Raw genomic sequence first — 16,344 nt, 5'->3', positions numbered from 1 at the left:
TTATCAGCATATTTCATTATGAGAGCCCCAATATTATAACCATATTTCATTATGAGAGCCCCTGTTTTTTAAGATGGTGATATCTCTCTGGTTTGTATGCTTATGTGTCAGATTAAAAATTTTATGTCCTCATTCTTAAAAATTCTCAAAACTGGTTTCTCATTTCTTCACCAAAGCATAACCTCCAAGAGGGAAAACATTTCTCCGGATTATCCACTCACTCTTTTGGAGGGTCTGACAACCATTAGTCATTTTTGTCTTTTGGAACAACCCAACCAAAACAAAAAGGTAAATTTTTTTTTCCTGAGTTTGAGGTGTTTTTCATATATTGTTTTGTCTTCATTGGGTTATGTCTGTTTCAAATAAGAAATATACATATGTAAGTAATGCAAATATATATGCAAATTTATGCATGCAAATATATATATGTAAGTAATGCAATTGTGGTTTGTTTTTTTTCTTGTTTTTTAAATTTTTTTTTTTAAGATTTTATTTTTTTCCTTTTTCTCCCCAAAGCCCCCTGGTACATAGTTGTATATTCTTTGTTGTGGGTCCTTCTAGTTGTGGCATGTGGGATGCTGCCTCAGCGTGGTTTGATGAGCAGTGCCATGTCCACACCCAGGATTTGAACCAACGAAACACTGGGCCGCCTGCAGCGGAGTGCACGAACTTAACCACTTGGCCACGGGGCCAGCCCCTGATAAATGTTTCTTTTTTTTTTTTTTCTGCTTTATCTCCCCAAACCCCCACTGTACATAGTTGTATATCTTAGTTGCAGGTCCTTCTAGTTGTGGGATGTGGGACCCCGCCTCAGCGTGACCTGACGAGCGGTGCCATGTCCACACCCAGGACCCGGACCCTGGGCCGCCGCAGCGGAGCGCTAGAACTTAACCACTCGGCCACGGAGCCAGCCCCAGCCCTGTGGTTTTGTTCTTCTGGCACTCCCTCTGGGCCCCTATTGCCCTTGCCCATTCATCAGTAACTAAATAGGATAAAAAGTAATCTCCCCCCCCCCCCCACCCCCCGTGTATTTTTACTTGACCTCATGGTGTTCATGAGTCTGTATTGGAAGACATTTAGCTGTTAATTGCCCTACCCTATCTGGAATTTAAATTGTAGAATGCAGCTAATGCTGTGGCTGAGTGACTGAAAGAGTTGGTCACGTGGAGCCTCAGACTCACAGATATCCTCTTTTGAAAGAAAACCATGGGTTTTAAATGCACAGGGAAGCATTTTGCTTCCAGACCACCACAGGTGGGTCTTGCTCAGAAGAGTGCTACAGCCCAGACTTCGTCCCCCCTGCACCGCTGTCCTCACCAGAAGGGGACGGTGCCACAGCTGCCGCAGAGTCTCACATTCATTTTCATCTTTAGACCCCTGCCGTACGTGATCCTGCTAATTTGAAAAATGCCAAGAATGCCATCCTGGAAGAGCTGCCCCGGATTGTTAACACCATGGCCCTTCTCTGGAATGTTCTCAGAAAGGAGGAGACTCAGAAGAGACCCATTGATCTCCTTGGAGCCATGAAGGGATCCTCTTCCGTTTACTTTAAAACCACCAAAGTGAGAGAACTTCCTCTGTGGTTGCATTGTTTCCTTTGTCTTGTATTGTCCCATGAAAAAGAAATACGTGCAGGAGTATATAGGTAAATAATTAAACAGTGTGCTCGATGCAGCCCAAGTTAGAAGCAAGTCAGAAGGAGAAATCTCCAGTTTATTAGAATAAGCTTTCTGTTGCTATAAAGAAAGCCTTTGTGGGTGGTTTTCAGCCTATTATTTTTCCCCCTTTGTCCCCTCCCTCCCTTTTTTTAGCTAAAAATAAAGTCGCTGGGCGTTCCCGGCAGGGTGCTGAAAGTCCTTACCTATTTCTCAAGCTCCTCTACCAAGACAGCTTCTTTCTTATGTCCTGCCTTTTAGTGGTGCCTTGAACACGGGCACGTCAAGGTGGAATGTTGGGGTATCTTTCAGTTTTTTATTAAACCAGAAGCGTATAACGCAGAACCTTTGTAGTCCACTCCCCCTCGGCTGTAACAGTCTCTGCCTTGGAAGGTTTCCAGGCACGTGACTCAATCTCAGATTGCCACATGTGGCGGCTCAGAATTACCTGGCTGTGTCTCACGTCCGCTGAGCACCGCTGGTGCCAGGCACAGCCTCAGGGCTGACATGGGCATCCAGCTTCCTGGGCTGAGTGGGGTGGTTTAGAGCAGGGCAGCCAGACTGCCTGAGTTCAGCTCTCTGCTCGGCCACACTATGGGACCTTAGGCAAGTTCATTAACCTCTCTGTGCTGTGGTTTCCTCACTTGGAGGCACGATGCCAGGCACTATCCAGAGTGCTGTGCTTTACTAGAGTATTTAGTCCTCACCTCTGAGGTAGGTACTATTATTCCCAGATTACAGGTGAGGACATTGGGGCATAGAGAAAGTGAGTTTGCCCTCGACTGCACATCTGATAAGTGGCAACACTGGGATTTAATTTAACCCAGGCAGACTCATGCCCAGGTGGGTGCGCTTTTAGGTACTGTGATGCACAGGTGGCCTCCAGAATGTTCTGTCAGTTTCAGGGGTGCCCTCCAAGGGAAATCTGCTATATTTCAAGCTGCCACAGGAACCTGCTCTAAAAAGGGTTCAGAAAACCCTTAGGTGCTCAAACTCTCTGAGCCTCAGCTTCCTCATCCAAAATGAGTCCGATTTTTTTTTTTAAAGATTTTTATTTTTCCTTTTTCTCCCGAAAGCCCCTGGTACATAGTTGTGTATTTTTCTTAGTTGTGGGTTCTTCTAGTTGTGGCATGTGGGACGCCTCCTCACTGTGGCCTGATGAGTGGCGCCATGTCCGCACCCAGGATCTGAACCAGCGAAACCCTGGTCCTCCAAAGTGGAGTGCATGAACTTAACCACTCAGCCACAGGGTGGCCCCAGAGTCTGATTGTTAAATGAGTTATTAGTATCCTGCCTCAGGGGCTGATGGCAAGATTCATTTTGATGATGGCTGACATTTATTGAGCACTTAACCCTAACCCTCCCTGAAGGACCCAAGGCCTTGAGCTGGAATCCCTGGTCGTCTTTCTAGAGCAGAAAACATGGTGGAATGGGAAGACATCTCCGTCCCATGTTCACTTGTGTCTAACGTGATGCTCAACGTAGGCCGTGGGGACATAGCGCTCAGTAAATTCATGCATTCCACAGACATTTGCGTGCCTGCTGCTGTGGCCCAGGCCCTGATTATAGCCCGGTGGACAGGATAGAGGAAGTCCCTGCTCTCATGGCAGACACAGACATTAACTGTCAATTTAAAAACAATGATGATAATGCTACAAAGAAATACAGGGTGCCCTGACAGCATGTGCAAGGAACCCGGCCTGATCTGGGGGCCAGAGAGGCCTTCCTGAGGTGCAGTGGCTGAGCCGAGACCCCAGGGTGAGAGGATTTGACCAGGGGAGGGGTGTTAGAAGCTGGGAGACCACCAGGATTTACAGAGGAAGGAACATGGCAGGTTCCAGGAACGGAGACAAATCCGTGTGTAGCAAAAGGGAGGCTGGTGAGTGATGTCCAGGGCCGTGTTGTGGGTTTATTTTAAATTAATCACATAATAAAATTAGTTGAATGATACTAATTTCTGGAAATTGAAAAACTTCTTTCCTAATGAGTATAAGCCCTTCCTGGGCTGATGGAGACAAGCTTAGGCTGGGGGGTTTCAGGATGGGAACAGCGCCAGCCCCACTGTCCTCCCTTTCTCTCTTGTCTCTGCAAGCGTTCGGGGGCTTCCTTCAAGCACCAGCCCCGCTCACGGCTCCTTGAGGGGCATGTTTATCGTCTCCCCAGAGTCTCTTCTTGCTCAGCTCCACTAGCCATCCCCTGTCCACCCAGGTTGCCTACCGTGCATCACACATTCTCATGCATCCAACTCCTCTCCCCGTGACCCAGAGCATGGTGTTGGAAACGCTGAGACGACACAGCGCCTGCTCCCAGCATTTACAGATGTGGTGGAGTATACAGTATGCCACAGCCCCGGACTTCTCTGCTATCACTCTTCTTTTTTCCATTTTTTAGACCATACGACAAAAAATCTTAGACTTCTTGAACCCCTTGGCAGCCCATCTCGGAGATCAGTTAACGGCCGCCGTTGCAGCAGTATGGAGCAGAAAGAAGGTGAAATGTCACAGTAAGATGAAGGTAACGTTTGGGAACGAAAGTAATAGTTAAACTTACTCTGCCCAAAATGCCAGAGTCACGTGTAATCAAAGGGGACATGGGAGGCCAACAAGGGAAGCTGTTGAAGTAGTTTCACCATTTCAAATGCATGAGATGATTTTTTTTTTTTTTTGTGAGGAAGATTAGCCCTGAGCTAACTACTGCCAATCCTCCTCTTTTTGCTGAGGAAGACTGGCCCTGAACTAACATCCATGCCCATCTTCCTCTACTTTATACGCGGAACGCCTACTGCAGCATGGCTTTTGCCAAGCAATGTCATGTCTATACCCGGGATCTGAAGTGGCGAACCTGGGGCGCCGAGAAGCGGAATGTGCAAACTTAACTGCTGCGCCACCGGGCCGGCCCCTGCACAAGATAATTTGGCTGCATCTGATTACAACTAGAACTACATGTTGGCTGGGTGGAGAGGGGAGCCCACCCCTGACTTCTGTTTTCTGATCTCTCTATGGTGAATATCTAGTACTTCTATTTAACCTTTTAAATCTAATATCTAATAGCATACATACGAGAACGTATATCACATGTACATTTCAAAGAATTAGAAAACCACCATGAGCCTACCACCCAGCTCAAGGAATGGTTCATGATCCCACCGGTGAGCACCGGAGCACCCCTACGGGCCCTTCCCTGGTTGTAGTACCATCTTAGAGGTTTTTTTTAACCATTTTTCTTAAAAGACATTATTTTTTTTTAGAGCGGTCTTAGATTACAGCAAAATGAAAGGAAGGTACAGAGGTTTCCCATGCATCCCCTGCCCCCACACATGCGTGGCCTCCCCTGTTATCAACATCCCTGCAGAGCCATCCACTTGTTGCTATCAGTGAACCTGCAATGACGCATCATTGTCACCCAGGGTCCATATGCTTTTTTAATTTATAAAAATAATACTCACCGGCCAGCCTTGATGGCCTCGTGGTTAAGTTCAGCGTGCTCCACTTCGATGGCCCGAGTTCCGTTCCCCGGGCACAGACCTACACCACTCACTCGTCTGTCAGTGGCCATGCTGTCACGGTGGCTCACAGGCATAAAGAGGAAGATTGGCAATAGATGTTAACTGAGGGCAAGCCTTTCTCAGCAAAAAATAATGATAATAATAACACTCAACAAAAGTTTATTAAAAACTTAAGTCATCACATTTCTATCCCTGAAGATAACTTCAATTTGCATTTCACACATTCTTTCTCCACTCACTGCTCCAGGGGTTTGGTTTACCCATTTCTGCAAAACCAACACACACCTCTTCCTTTGTTCCCTCTCTTGACCATCCAGGTTCCTACCTTGTACCTCCCTCAGAGGGTCTGTCCCACCCCCTGAACACTAGCTCAGTGCCCAACATGGGTTCCTTTTCCTCGAGGAGGCATGAGAGGTTGGTGGCCCAGGTCACCCTGCTTAGCACCTGTGGAGTCTGTCCTGGTGATGAACCTGATACTTCCAAGTGCATGTGACCATGTTATGGAGATTTCAGTCATCAAAATGTACCTCCCACATGGGTTTTCCTGCGAAGGCCAGCTAGGGTGAACCTGATTTATCTGTTTCTCTTACTTCCTCATACTTTTGGGGCTGTCTCTTAATGCTAGCGTGTTTCCTTCAGATTAAGTATACCTGTTTCCAAAATGCTTTCTAAGCTCGAAAACACCAGGGTTACTGCCCCATCATCAAGTGCACCTTTTATTCAGATGCTGACACGTTATTGTGATTAAATGCATAACTGGCTCTTTATTCCCCCCAAGGGAGTCCTTTATCCAGTCCTCATTTATATATGTGTTTAAAAGATTGAAACAAATCTCTTTCTCCAGGGGCAACTATTATAGAACACTTTCTGTGTATCACTCTTTTGCTTTCTCTCTGTATACTTTAAAGGAATTGTTTTTTCCTGAACAGATCATCCCGGCAGCGAGTGCATCCCAGCTAACCCTCGTCGACCTGATTTGTGCACTCAGCACCCTGCAGACCGAAAGGGTGCTGCAGCTGGTGAAGGAGGTGGTGAAGAGGCCGCCACAAATTCGAGGGGACGAGGTCAGGAGCCTGGGGACCCTCCCGATGAATGCGTGGCTTCCTCGTAACCTCCTATCTAAATTGTGTTTGGGAAGGAAATAGAGGTCTCAGGAGCAACTAGGAATTTTGGTGGTTGTGAAAGGGAGGTGTTCTTACTGGGCTTTGGGGAGACTGTGTACCTCATAGGCTTCTGTGCTGCCTTCTTAAGGTGGGAACCACTTGAGGTCAGGGACTGTCTTTCGTCCTTACGTCCCTGCTGCAGGTCGCCCTGTCCGGTACACGGGTTCTCATCAAGTACCCTGTGTGCCAAAGTGAATAAAACCTTTAGAAAGAGAAAATGGCACTTGCCTCTAGGAGGTTGCAGCCTAAAAGGCGTCAAAGATAAGCAAAGCCAGACACTAGTTAAAGGTGGTGAAGACCAGTTTTATTCAGTAACAACTGCGGTGGTGGAGAGAGGTGAGCTCAATTCCGAGGTGTGCAGAGGTAACTGGGTATTTTAACCTGAGGGTGAGAGAGTAGGGAGGGGAAACTCCAGCAAAGTCAGGAAAGTGGAACATTACAAGAAAGTGGGAAGGGGCATTTGTCAGTGTGATTAGACCGTGTGGGTTTGCCAGCTGGTGCTTAGGGAAACTACTCCTACGGAGACAAGGAGACGGGGGCCCTGTCATTTTTTGATGATGATGTTTCAAAGGGATGGCTCCCATGTCCTTGAGAAAGGCATTCCTGGGTTGTGGGAGATGCATACATATCTCAAAGGGACAGAGGAAGGATTTAGAACTGTACACTTTTCTTAATAAACGCTCTAAAAAAAGGAGATCAGGAGTCTCCTGGATCTTGGCTGAACAAACGGCAAATTGTTGTGGCAGCCTGGAGCTTCCTCCCGCCGGGGTTTGAGGGGTGGGGTATTATCCTAGGGACGGGGCCCTGAGCTGCTGGGCACCATGCTGGAGTCTGTGCAAGTCTCTTAGTGTGGGAGGCGGATGAAATTGTTCGTCTGAAAGTTTTAGCCCTCACAGGACAAGGTTGAGGCCTAGTTGAGAAGAGAATTCAGAGGAGCCTGACTAGAGTCAGGCCAAGGAGAGCATCTTAGTCAAAGGGCAGGTTAAAAATTTCTGTCGTTTTTATAAAAGCGGAAATTACATGTCAGAGGACATAACTCATTCTAGACATTCTGAGAAAGAAGAGATTTCGTGTGGCCGTGGTGAAAGCAGTGGCATTTGACAGGTGATGTGGCTGAACCATGAAGCTCTCAGAGGTTTTTTTGTTCAATTTCCGCTTAGGAGTCGAGGGGGACTGTGAGGCACAGAGAGCTTCTTCGGTTATGCACAATGGTCTTGAAACAGAACAGACTTTGAGGTTTAATATTTTTATGCCCTTAGAGGTTTTGCTTTTATCAAGGCAGAGCTCCTCATTGAAAGTGTAGGAGCTGTTTTGTTCTTAATTAATTAATTTGATAGAAACCAGTGATTTATTTCAGCCTTGAAATAACTGCCTTCTATCTGGTGATTTAAAATTGTGCAGATAGGAAAAATTTAAGAATAATTCCTTAAATGAAATTGGTAGAATGGAAAAAGTGATCATTACAAGCAATAATCTAGTGGGACTGTTCAGCATGTTCCACTTCAGCGGCCCAGGGTCAGTTCTTAGGCACGGACCTACACCACTCTGTTAGCAGCCATGCTGTGCTGGTGGCCCACATACTGAAAAACAGAGGAAGGTTGGTATGGGTGTTAGCTCAGGGTGAATCTTCCTCAGAAAAAAAAAAAAGGCATATATGCTTTTACTCAAATAGATATTTGTGCACTAGTGTTCATGACACCATTATTAACAATAGCAAAAGGTAGAAACCACCCAAGTGTCCGTCAATGCATGATTGGATAAACAAAATGCAGTTTACACATACAGTGGAATAGTGCTCAACCCTAACAAGGAATGAAATTCTGACACATTCAACAACATGGATGAACCTTGAAAACATGCTGAGTGAAGTAAGCCAGACCCCAAAGGACAAATATTGTATGATTCCACTTATATGAGGCATCTAAAGTAGTCAAATTCATAGAGACAGTTTAATTTAGTTTAGAAATTCTGGTTTAGAATGGTAGTGGTCGGGGCTGGAGGAGGGGGAAATGGAGAGTTAGTGGTTAGTGGGTAGAGAGCTTCAGTTTGGGAAGATAAAAAAGTCTGGAGATGGGTGGTGGTGATGGTCACACAACCTTGTGAGTGTCCTGAATGCCACTGAGCTGTACGTTTAAAAATGGTTAAAGTGGTAAATTTTGTTATGTGTATTTTACCATAGTAAAACATTTTTATAACAAAAGGAATATAATTTTTAAATATTAAGGTCATTATGCTCAGGATGGTGAGGAGAGGCTGAAACCTGGAATCAGAAATGGTTTCGGCTGTTTTTCACCCCATAGTGAGAAAACTGACCAAGAATATCTTAAGCCATTTTTATAACTTCCTGCCCTGGAGGGGAACTGTCCGTCTGGGGCTCCTCCTCTGAAAGGGCCTCTTGCACGTTGTCTCAGGATAGAAATGTCTGTGCTGGGAAGGCCTGGCCCCATTTGGGCTTCTAACCAGTCAGTGAGACCCCGGGCCCTGGTCACCTTCTTTCCTTCCACATGTTGATTGAAAATTAACTGTGTCCATCCGTGCTGGGGAATCCTGAATAGTGAGGCTGTTCCTGCTCTTCCTCAGCCTGTATCCTAGTTGGGAAAAGCAGATAAGCCAGCCTGAAAATTAACACCGTGAAGCCAGAGTATGATGTGCTGAAGGACTCAGGTGTAAAGTGGACACAGGCGACTTCCACACGGTTTGTCAGACGTGCCCCTGGGTCTCCCTCGAATGCCTGACAGTCCTGTTGCCTTTCGCTCTTGTCACTCTTGTACGTCAGTGTTAAAGTAATGTAATGCTGGAAGAGAGGAGTGGGGATGGAGGGGCCGCCAGATCCCAGGTGGATTTGTGTTTATGACTCCGAGCAAGTCTCAGGTGTCAGGAAGCTGACCTTCCACGCCGGTGGTCAGCCCCTAGGAATGGCGTTAGGATGCAGACCCACAGGTGAGCTGTGCTCTGGGAGAAGGCGCTGGGCCGGCTTTTATACACACAACAGGTGCTTTTAGGTCTTGTTCCTTCATGTTATTTGAATTTCCACAAATATCTGCAACTTCTAGTCTTGTCTTGGCCAAAAAAAAAAAACTAGATCGTGTCTGGCTGACTGGTTTTTGGCTGCTCAGATAACTAAATTACATTTTGTGGTTAGTTTAATTAGCTCAACTTGGATAACTTCTACAAATAGCTTTTTACCAGCAAGGAGGGAAAAAAAGGAAAAAATGTGTGTTTTGAAAACCAGTTTGCAAGTAATTCCAGCCACTTGGAATTTAGGGAAGTCGTCTGGGCTGAGTTTGAGGGCATTCCTTGAGCTAAGAGTTAAAATATTTTGTTGTCTCCTGCCTGTAGCTGGTCACATGCGCTCATGAGGGTCAACACTGGCCGCTGTTTGTTTGGGAAGTTTCGGTTATAATGCCGCATTTTCCCCGCATGCTTGTTGAAAGCCTGGAATGGGAAGCCGGTAAACAGAGAGGGAATGGCTCTGGCAGTCTGATGGGGCCCTGATGATTGGAGACCTCCTAGGATACATTTGTTGTTGTTACCCTTGGGGGAACTTTCATGTTTATTATTATATTTGAAAGACTCTTTGGCTAAAAACCTTAGCTTTGTTAGGATGTAGAATCTGTTTCATTTTGTATTTGAATTCTTTTTCAGCCCGTTTCCTACCAGTGTGGAGTAACGGGTTTCACTTTAATTTGCAGAAGTCGCCCCTCGTGGATATCCCCGTGCTGCAATTCTGCTATGCTTTCATCCAGAGGTAATGCAGCCCCTCAAAGCGCCTCCCAATTGTGGGTGCTGTTGCAATGATTGTAAATAATTACTTGGATTGTGTTTCTTGACTGTGGGAAAGCCTTTGTTCATAAATACCTTAATGCTGTCCTGATTTCTTCCTGAGGTGTGGGCATGCCCTGATGATCTTACTCATCCTTCTCCAGAGACCTGATCTGACATTTCTCAGTTCGTGTGCTGTATGTTGAACACTCTGTGTTAGCAAAGCTTTATGTGAGGCTTGGTAAACTTTAAAAGAAACAGTTCACATTGAGTTGATACCAAAAAAGAGAAAAGGAACGCGTTCAAGACCTCTTTTAGAGAAAGGAGGTGTGTTTGTTTTTTGTGCTGTCCTCACTACATCCCTTGTTTTCTACTGGATGGCTTCTGCTTGGGTTTATGAGCTTAACGTCCGTCCATATTCAGCAGTCTCAGTGACAGGAGGTATTGATGCAGATTCTCCAGGCATTTCTCCACGGATGAGAAGGAACTTGACTGGGCCTCGTTCACAGCTTTCAATGGCACGCCCCAGGAGCAGCTCCCAAACCCCTCCACCGTGTGGGGCATTCTCTGTTGCCGTAATGAGGATGAAGGTGGTACAGACACCTTCTCAAGGAAGCTTTCATATCCTCACATTTGTTTCTGGAGTTTCACAATAAGTAAATCTGACAGCTAGGTGCAGGCTCCTGGGTTCACACAGTTCATGTTCTGTGTAGTTATTGTGACTCACCACATGCTGAAGGTGCAGGAAAGTAAATCAAGGGTCATGACCCCAGGAGTCCCTGAGTGTGGGGTTAAGTTCAGACCAGCTGTTCACCCTTCACCCATAAGCATCATTGTTCTTTCCTCCAGGAGCTAAAGATGAACTGGTCGCGTCTCCTCATGATAGCTTAATAAGTACTGTAACACAGGCGTCTGTGACAGTGGTCTCAGGGATGTCTGAGCTCTCACAGCAGCTGTGGGTCAGATGCCTGTTGTCCTCCTTTTGCAGAGGAGGCACTGCCGAGGTCACTCAGGAGGCAGGAAGTTGGGGACCAGGACTCGAACCTGGGGCCCTCTGGCTGCAGCTGAGCGGCAGTGGATTGTGCTGTGTGGCCTCACTTTGTAGCAGCAATCTGAATCCTCCTCATGCCTGGTGGGGCTTGACTGGAGAGCTGCTGAAGGTCAGCTTCCTGGTGGATGTGGCCCCTGACCCAAGGCTTTGCAACCTTCAAGCAGTTGTCTCTGTTACCAGCAGCACCAGGGAAGCTGAATGTTAGAGCTAGACAGGCCAAGAGACTAAGGCTTTTATTTCATAGACGAGGAAACGGGAAGCATCTGACCTGTCAGCAGCAGGATTTCAGGTCTCCAAACTAAGTTCTTGCCAGAATACCAAAACGGAGCTTGTGTATGTGTTAATTTAAAAAGAACAAACAGATCAGTCAGATATGCCATCTTCCCTCTGCTTCTCAACCACTGGATCAAAAAATGATAATAAGTACACATTTTGTTTTGACTTATTCACGGTTGGGTATTTTTTCCTATGTTTTTTAAAAACAGGCTCCCAGTCACGGCCTTACAAGAGAACTTTCCTTCGTTGTTGGGTGTGTTAAAGGAATCTGTGCAGTTGAATCTCGCTCCCCCTGGGTATTTTCTGCTTCTCAGGTATCTGTCGTGTCCCAGCATTCACGTTACTGTATTTTTCTGCTGGAACCTACTTTATTTCTGGGGCGTTCTGAGTCTAAAGTTGGTTGTCTCTCAACAGCATGCTGAATGATTTTGTCACAAGAACCCCCAACCTAGAAAGCAAGAAGGATCAAAAAGACCTTCAGGTCTGTATGTGAAAGCGTTGGACAGACTATTAGTGTTCCAGGAGCTGCCCGTCTTCAGAGGATGTCGCAGATAGTGAACGCTGCGCAGAATCAGATCTGAGATTGGTGTTTGTTCTCAGGTCTAACTTCCTGCATTCCTGTCTGTAAAATCTCATCAATAATTTTTAAATGCTGATGCTATTTTGGATAACATTATTAACTTGTTTCTTTTTTACTTTTTAACGTGGCTCGTAGAAAATTTAATATGGCCTATATGCTTCACAGTTGTGGCTTGCATTATATTTCTGTTGGATGGGGCTGTTTCAGGCACTTAAGTTTCTTTTCCTTAACTAACTTTCTTTCCTCTTTCTTCCTACTACTCTCAGGAAGTCACTCAGAGAATCCTGGAAGCTGTGGGGAACATTGCTGGCTCTTCCTTGGAACAAACCAGCTGGCTAAGCAGAAACCTGGAAGTGAAGGCCCAGCCTCAGATCTCTCTGGAGGAATCTGACGCCGAGGAAGATTTGTATGGTAGGTGTGGAAGGGTCAGAAAATAACTCGCTGCCAGCTAGTGGGTCCAGTTTTTTTTTTTTTCCTAAGTAAACTGTTTTTATTTCTCACAAATAAACAACAGGATTCACTGATAGTGTCCTGAGTGACGTGTGTCACTGCGTTAAGCCCTCACTGAGCCTAGGTGGGGGGCCAGGAAAGTAACTTGCCAAGATAATTTGCATAGACTCAGTGATAGAAAGCTGTGCGGGAAAAAGAGTATGAGAATGCATGTTTTTCTTTTTGTGGAACCTTGGAGAGAGAACTTAGAAAACCAACAAACTGTTGTCAGGCAGTTTACGTCGTGTATTTCATTTCTGACTAGCACGCCCTGGCCTTTCAGTGATCCTTGTGTGTAGTCGTCGGCCAAAGTGTGAAGCTGTTGTAATGGGGGTCACGTGGACGAGGCAGACTGCAGCATTATGATGTTATGGCTCTCTATGAAAATAGTCGGGAGACTTGCAAAAGAGATGCATGTGTTTACTCGAAGGATCAGTGATCAGCCAGGTCCTCTTGAGGAGTCTGAATTAAATTCAATAGTGTAGATTGTCGATTGCCAGTGTCCCAAAGGCCACCAAACAAATCTGTCAATCAAGCAAATCTTAGCTTATTAGACCTACTGCAGTGAGGGAGACACTTAGAGTGGCAGGAGTGTCTCACGGAGGGCCTTGGGGGAGCACGTGTATAGGGTTGTAGGGCCGTGGCTGAGCCATTTGTGGCAGATCTTTCAAGGTGGAGAACTGGTGGGGATCAGGCAGTTAATGATAAAATACCTCTCGATGGTTGGGCGCAGCACAGGTGAGGGTCCAGAAGTGAATCTGGGTGAGCACACTGCTCGTTTTCCTAAGTAAGCCATTGTAGTGGGTTTACAGTTTTTCTTTCGGGATTAAGTATATCTTGGAGCAAGTAATTATTTTTGCTGGTTCTCAGTATTATTTAACACTGGGACAGGAAAGTCTGCCCAGTCCCAGTATTGCTTAACAACGGACGAGAAAATAGATTTGGTCTCAGTTTTATTATCACAGGGGCAAAAAATTACATTTGAGTTCTCAGTATGAACTACATAACAGAGTACCCACCACAGAGTCGATGTTCGAAACCGTTAGCCTTTCTGACTTCTGTCATAAACATCCACACTAGTTACAGCAGCAGAACCAAAGCTAAATTTGTGCTTTTTAATATACAAAGGGAGAAGTGTCAGGAAGTCAGAACTCTTTTCTCTTGCAAGTAACAGAAATCTATTTTAGACTAACAGAAATAAAACAACAAGACAAAAAACTTTGGCTCACGTAAGTGAAAAGCTCAGGCGTCAGTATCTGGTTTCAGGTATAGCAGGTGCTCAGAGGAGGTTAGTCAAGTCCCATGCAAAGACTCTGGTTGGCTCCTCTCGGGCCGTGCAGCTGACCCGGAGGACGGGAGGAAGGGCTGATGCACTGGAGCCACAAGAAATGGGCTCCCACCTGAACGCGGGGTTCTCTTCCCAGGAGGAGGAAGGGTGGTATGCTAGACAGACAAACTGTGGTACCCCCGTCCATTACTCCTGCCGTATTTGTTTGATAGGAAGTGTTGTGGTTTGCATAAGAAAAATGAGTACACTGTAATTACTCTATAATGAAGACACTATAAGTGGTATACTGTCATTTGCTAATATAAACCAAAAATTATGCTTTCTCAGGCTGTGGTTGTGGTTGTAGTTGTGGTTCTAGGGAAAGAGAGCTCTTGCTTCTCCTTGGCTAACTTGCCCTCAAAGGGAGAAGTTATTTCTGTTGTACGTACTATCATATGGATTACACTGCTGCTCCACCACCAGTGCAGCTGTGCTGGCTGTGTTCAGTCAAATGTTACTGGGCCTGGCTTTTGTGCAAAAATTACATTTAACCTTAAGACACTACTGTGGTAAAATAATTACTTGATTTTTGTTAAAAAAAGAAATGATAGGGGCTGTCCTGGTGCTGTAGTGGTTCAGTTTGTGCGCTCCACTTCGGCAGCCAGGGGTTTGCAGGTTCAGATCCCGGGTGCAGACCTATGCACCGCTCATCAAGCCGTGCTGTGGCAGCGTCCCATATATAAAATAGAGGAAGATTGGCACAGATGTTAGCTCAGAGACAATCTTCCTCACCAAAAAAAAAATTATAGAATTCCAAAGCTGGAGGTGATTTTTGAGCTTCTCAATAAAACTTAATTAGTAAATTATAAAGCACCAAAAAACCCAAGTGTAGACCATAACTGTATTTTGTTTTTGTTTCAGTCTTGAACAAACTAAGTGTACATATTGGCCATATAAAGCATGATACAGAATGAGGCTTCAAAGTGAAGTATATTTCTCCACTTAAAGTTGTATGCATGCAGTGGATGTGCAGGTTCTTATGTGTAGATTTGTGTCTGGTACGTGGCACACACTGTGGTTCTGCACACTGGTGCCATAGCAGCAAACAAAATGAGCTGGGCCTCTGGGCGTGGAAGATGATAATCAAAAAATAAATTAGCAAAGGGCTCCTTTCAACTCTTCTGAAAATGTAAAGTTATTTCAAAATAAAAGATTTTTTAAGGGCCAAAAAAATAAGTAAATTACCGAGAGAATTTCGGGGGATTCTTAGTACCATGAGGCAGCGACTGGGAGTAGGACAGGGGTCACTTTAGATGTTCCAGAACACGTGCCCGAATAAGTGACAGTTGTGCTGAGAAATGAAAGATAAGGGGGCAGCTGCACAAAGACCTGGGAAGGCACTGCCCAGAAAGGATGGCAAGTCCTTGAGGTGAGAGTGGGCTTAGACCAAGAAACCTGAAGACTGGTGTGGCTGGAGCTTAATGAGTGGTCGGCAGAGGTCAGGAAGAGAGTGGGGGCTGAAGGTTGTTGGACTTGTTATAGAGCATGGTTAGGAGCTTGAATTTCATCCCACTTGCTGCAGGAAGCCATTAAAGTGTTTAGAGAAGTGACAGGATCTCATTCAGTCTTTAAAAAACAATTGCTGTGAGCAACATGGGCTGTATCAGATGAGAGCAGAAACTGGAAGTCCAGTTAAAAGGATTTCCCAGTAGTTTGGGCAAGAAATGATGTTGGCTTGGAGGCAAGGGCGATGGAGAAAGGTGGACTGATTTAAATGCAAGGTCAACAGAACTTGCTGATGGATTGGATATAGTGGTTTAGAAAAAAGGCAATCAAGGATGACTTAGGTTTTTGGCTTAAGCAATTATTGAGGTGAAGACTGAAGCAAGAACATTTTAGAGAGAGAAATTGAGTTTGGTTTTGCAAGGATTAAATTTGAGATGTCTGGAAAAGAGAAGGAGCCAGAAAAAATGATTAAGTGGTCCCTGGGGTAGGAGCAAAACCAAGACAGCATAGAGTCATGGAAACTATGAGAAGAGAGTGTTTCGAGAGGAGGGAGGAGGAACCCAGTGGAAGACTGCTGAGAAGTAGAGTGAGATAAGGCCAGAGTCACTGGATTTGACAATATGGAAGTCACTGGAGGCGGGAAGACTTGATTGGAGTAGGTGGAGAAGAGGATGGGAGATGAGGAAGAGGAGAAAGTGAGTATAGATAACTCGTTGAAGCTTAGTCGTCAATAGGGCAGTAACCAACCAGAACAAAGGACCAAACAATATCTTTTATTTGGTCTGTTTTTAAATTGGAGTATATCGAAGCATGTTTGCATGGTGATGGAACACTGTAGCAGGGAGGAGGGAATTAATGCCCAAGAGAGAAAGGATAGTTAGAAAGCAAAGTCCTTGACAGCCATAGGGCCAGGATTAATATCATAAATGGAATTATTGTTCTTCAATAGGAGCCAGAAACATGTCCATCAAAATAGGAGACAAGGCTGAGAACATGGATATAAGTTCTGGATGGTAACTCATAGTGGCCAGACTGAGGGAGTTCCCGTTTGTTTACATTAATTTCCTCAGTGAAATTATCAGGTGAGGTT

At 45.4% G+C, this 16,344-nt stretch overlaps 1 protein-coding gene across 1 annotated transcript in view; it reads left to right on the top strand.

The window, feature by feature from the left end:
* The window catches only part of LOC124234249 (protein dopey-2-like), a 98,039-nt gene that overhangs the window by 64,807 nt on the left and 16,888 nt on the right, over positions 1-16,344 (top strand). Inside the window, exons 20-27 of the mRNA XM_046651498.1 lie at positions 177-288; positions 1,374-1,562; positions 4,047-4,169; positions 6,090-6,224; positions 10,016-10,071; positions 11,622-11,726; positions 11,827-11,893; positions 12,259-12,403. Coding sequence (XP_046507454.1) covers positions 177-288; positions 1,374-1,562; positions 4,047-4,169; positions 6,090-6,224; positions 10,016-10,071; positions 11,622-11,726; positions 11,827-11,893; positions 12,259-12,403 — 932 coding nt within the window. The remainder of the gene's footprint in view (positions 1-176; positions 289-1,373; positions 1,563-4,046; positions 4,170-6,089; positions 6,225-10,015; positions 10,072-11,621; positions 11,727-11,826; positions 11,894-12,258; positions 12,404-16,344) is intronic.

This window comes from Equus quagga, unplaced genomic scaffold (assembly GCF_021613505.1).
Source record: "Equus quagga isolate Etosha38 unplaced genomic scaffold, UCLA_HA_Equagga_1.0 73442_RagTag, whole genome shotgun sequence".
Classification (NCBI taxonomy): domain Eukaryota; kingdom Metazoa; phylum Chordata; class Mammalia; order Perissodactyla; family Equidae; genus Equus; species Equus quagga.
The sequence above is the reverse complement of the archived record's forward strand: the minus strand, read 5'-3'. Positions and strand labels throughout refer to the sequence as shown.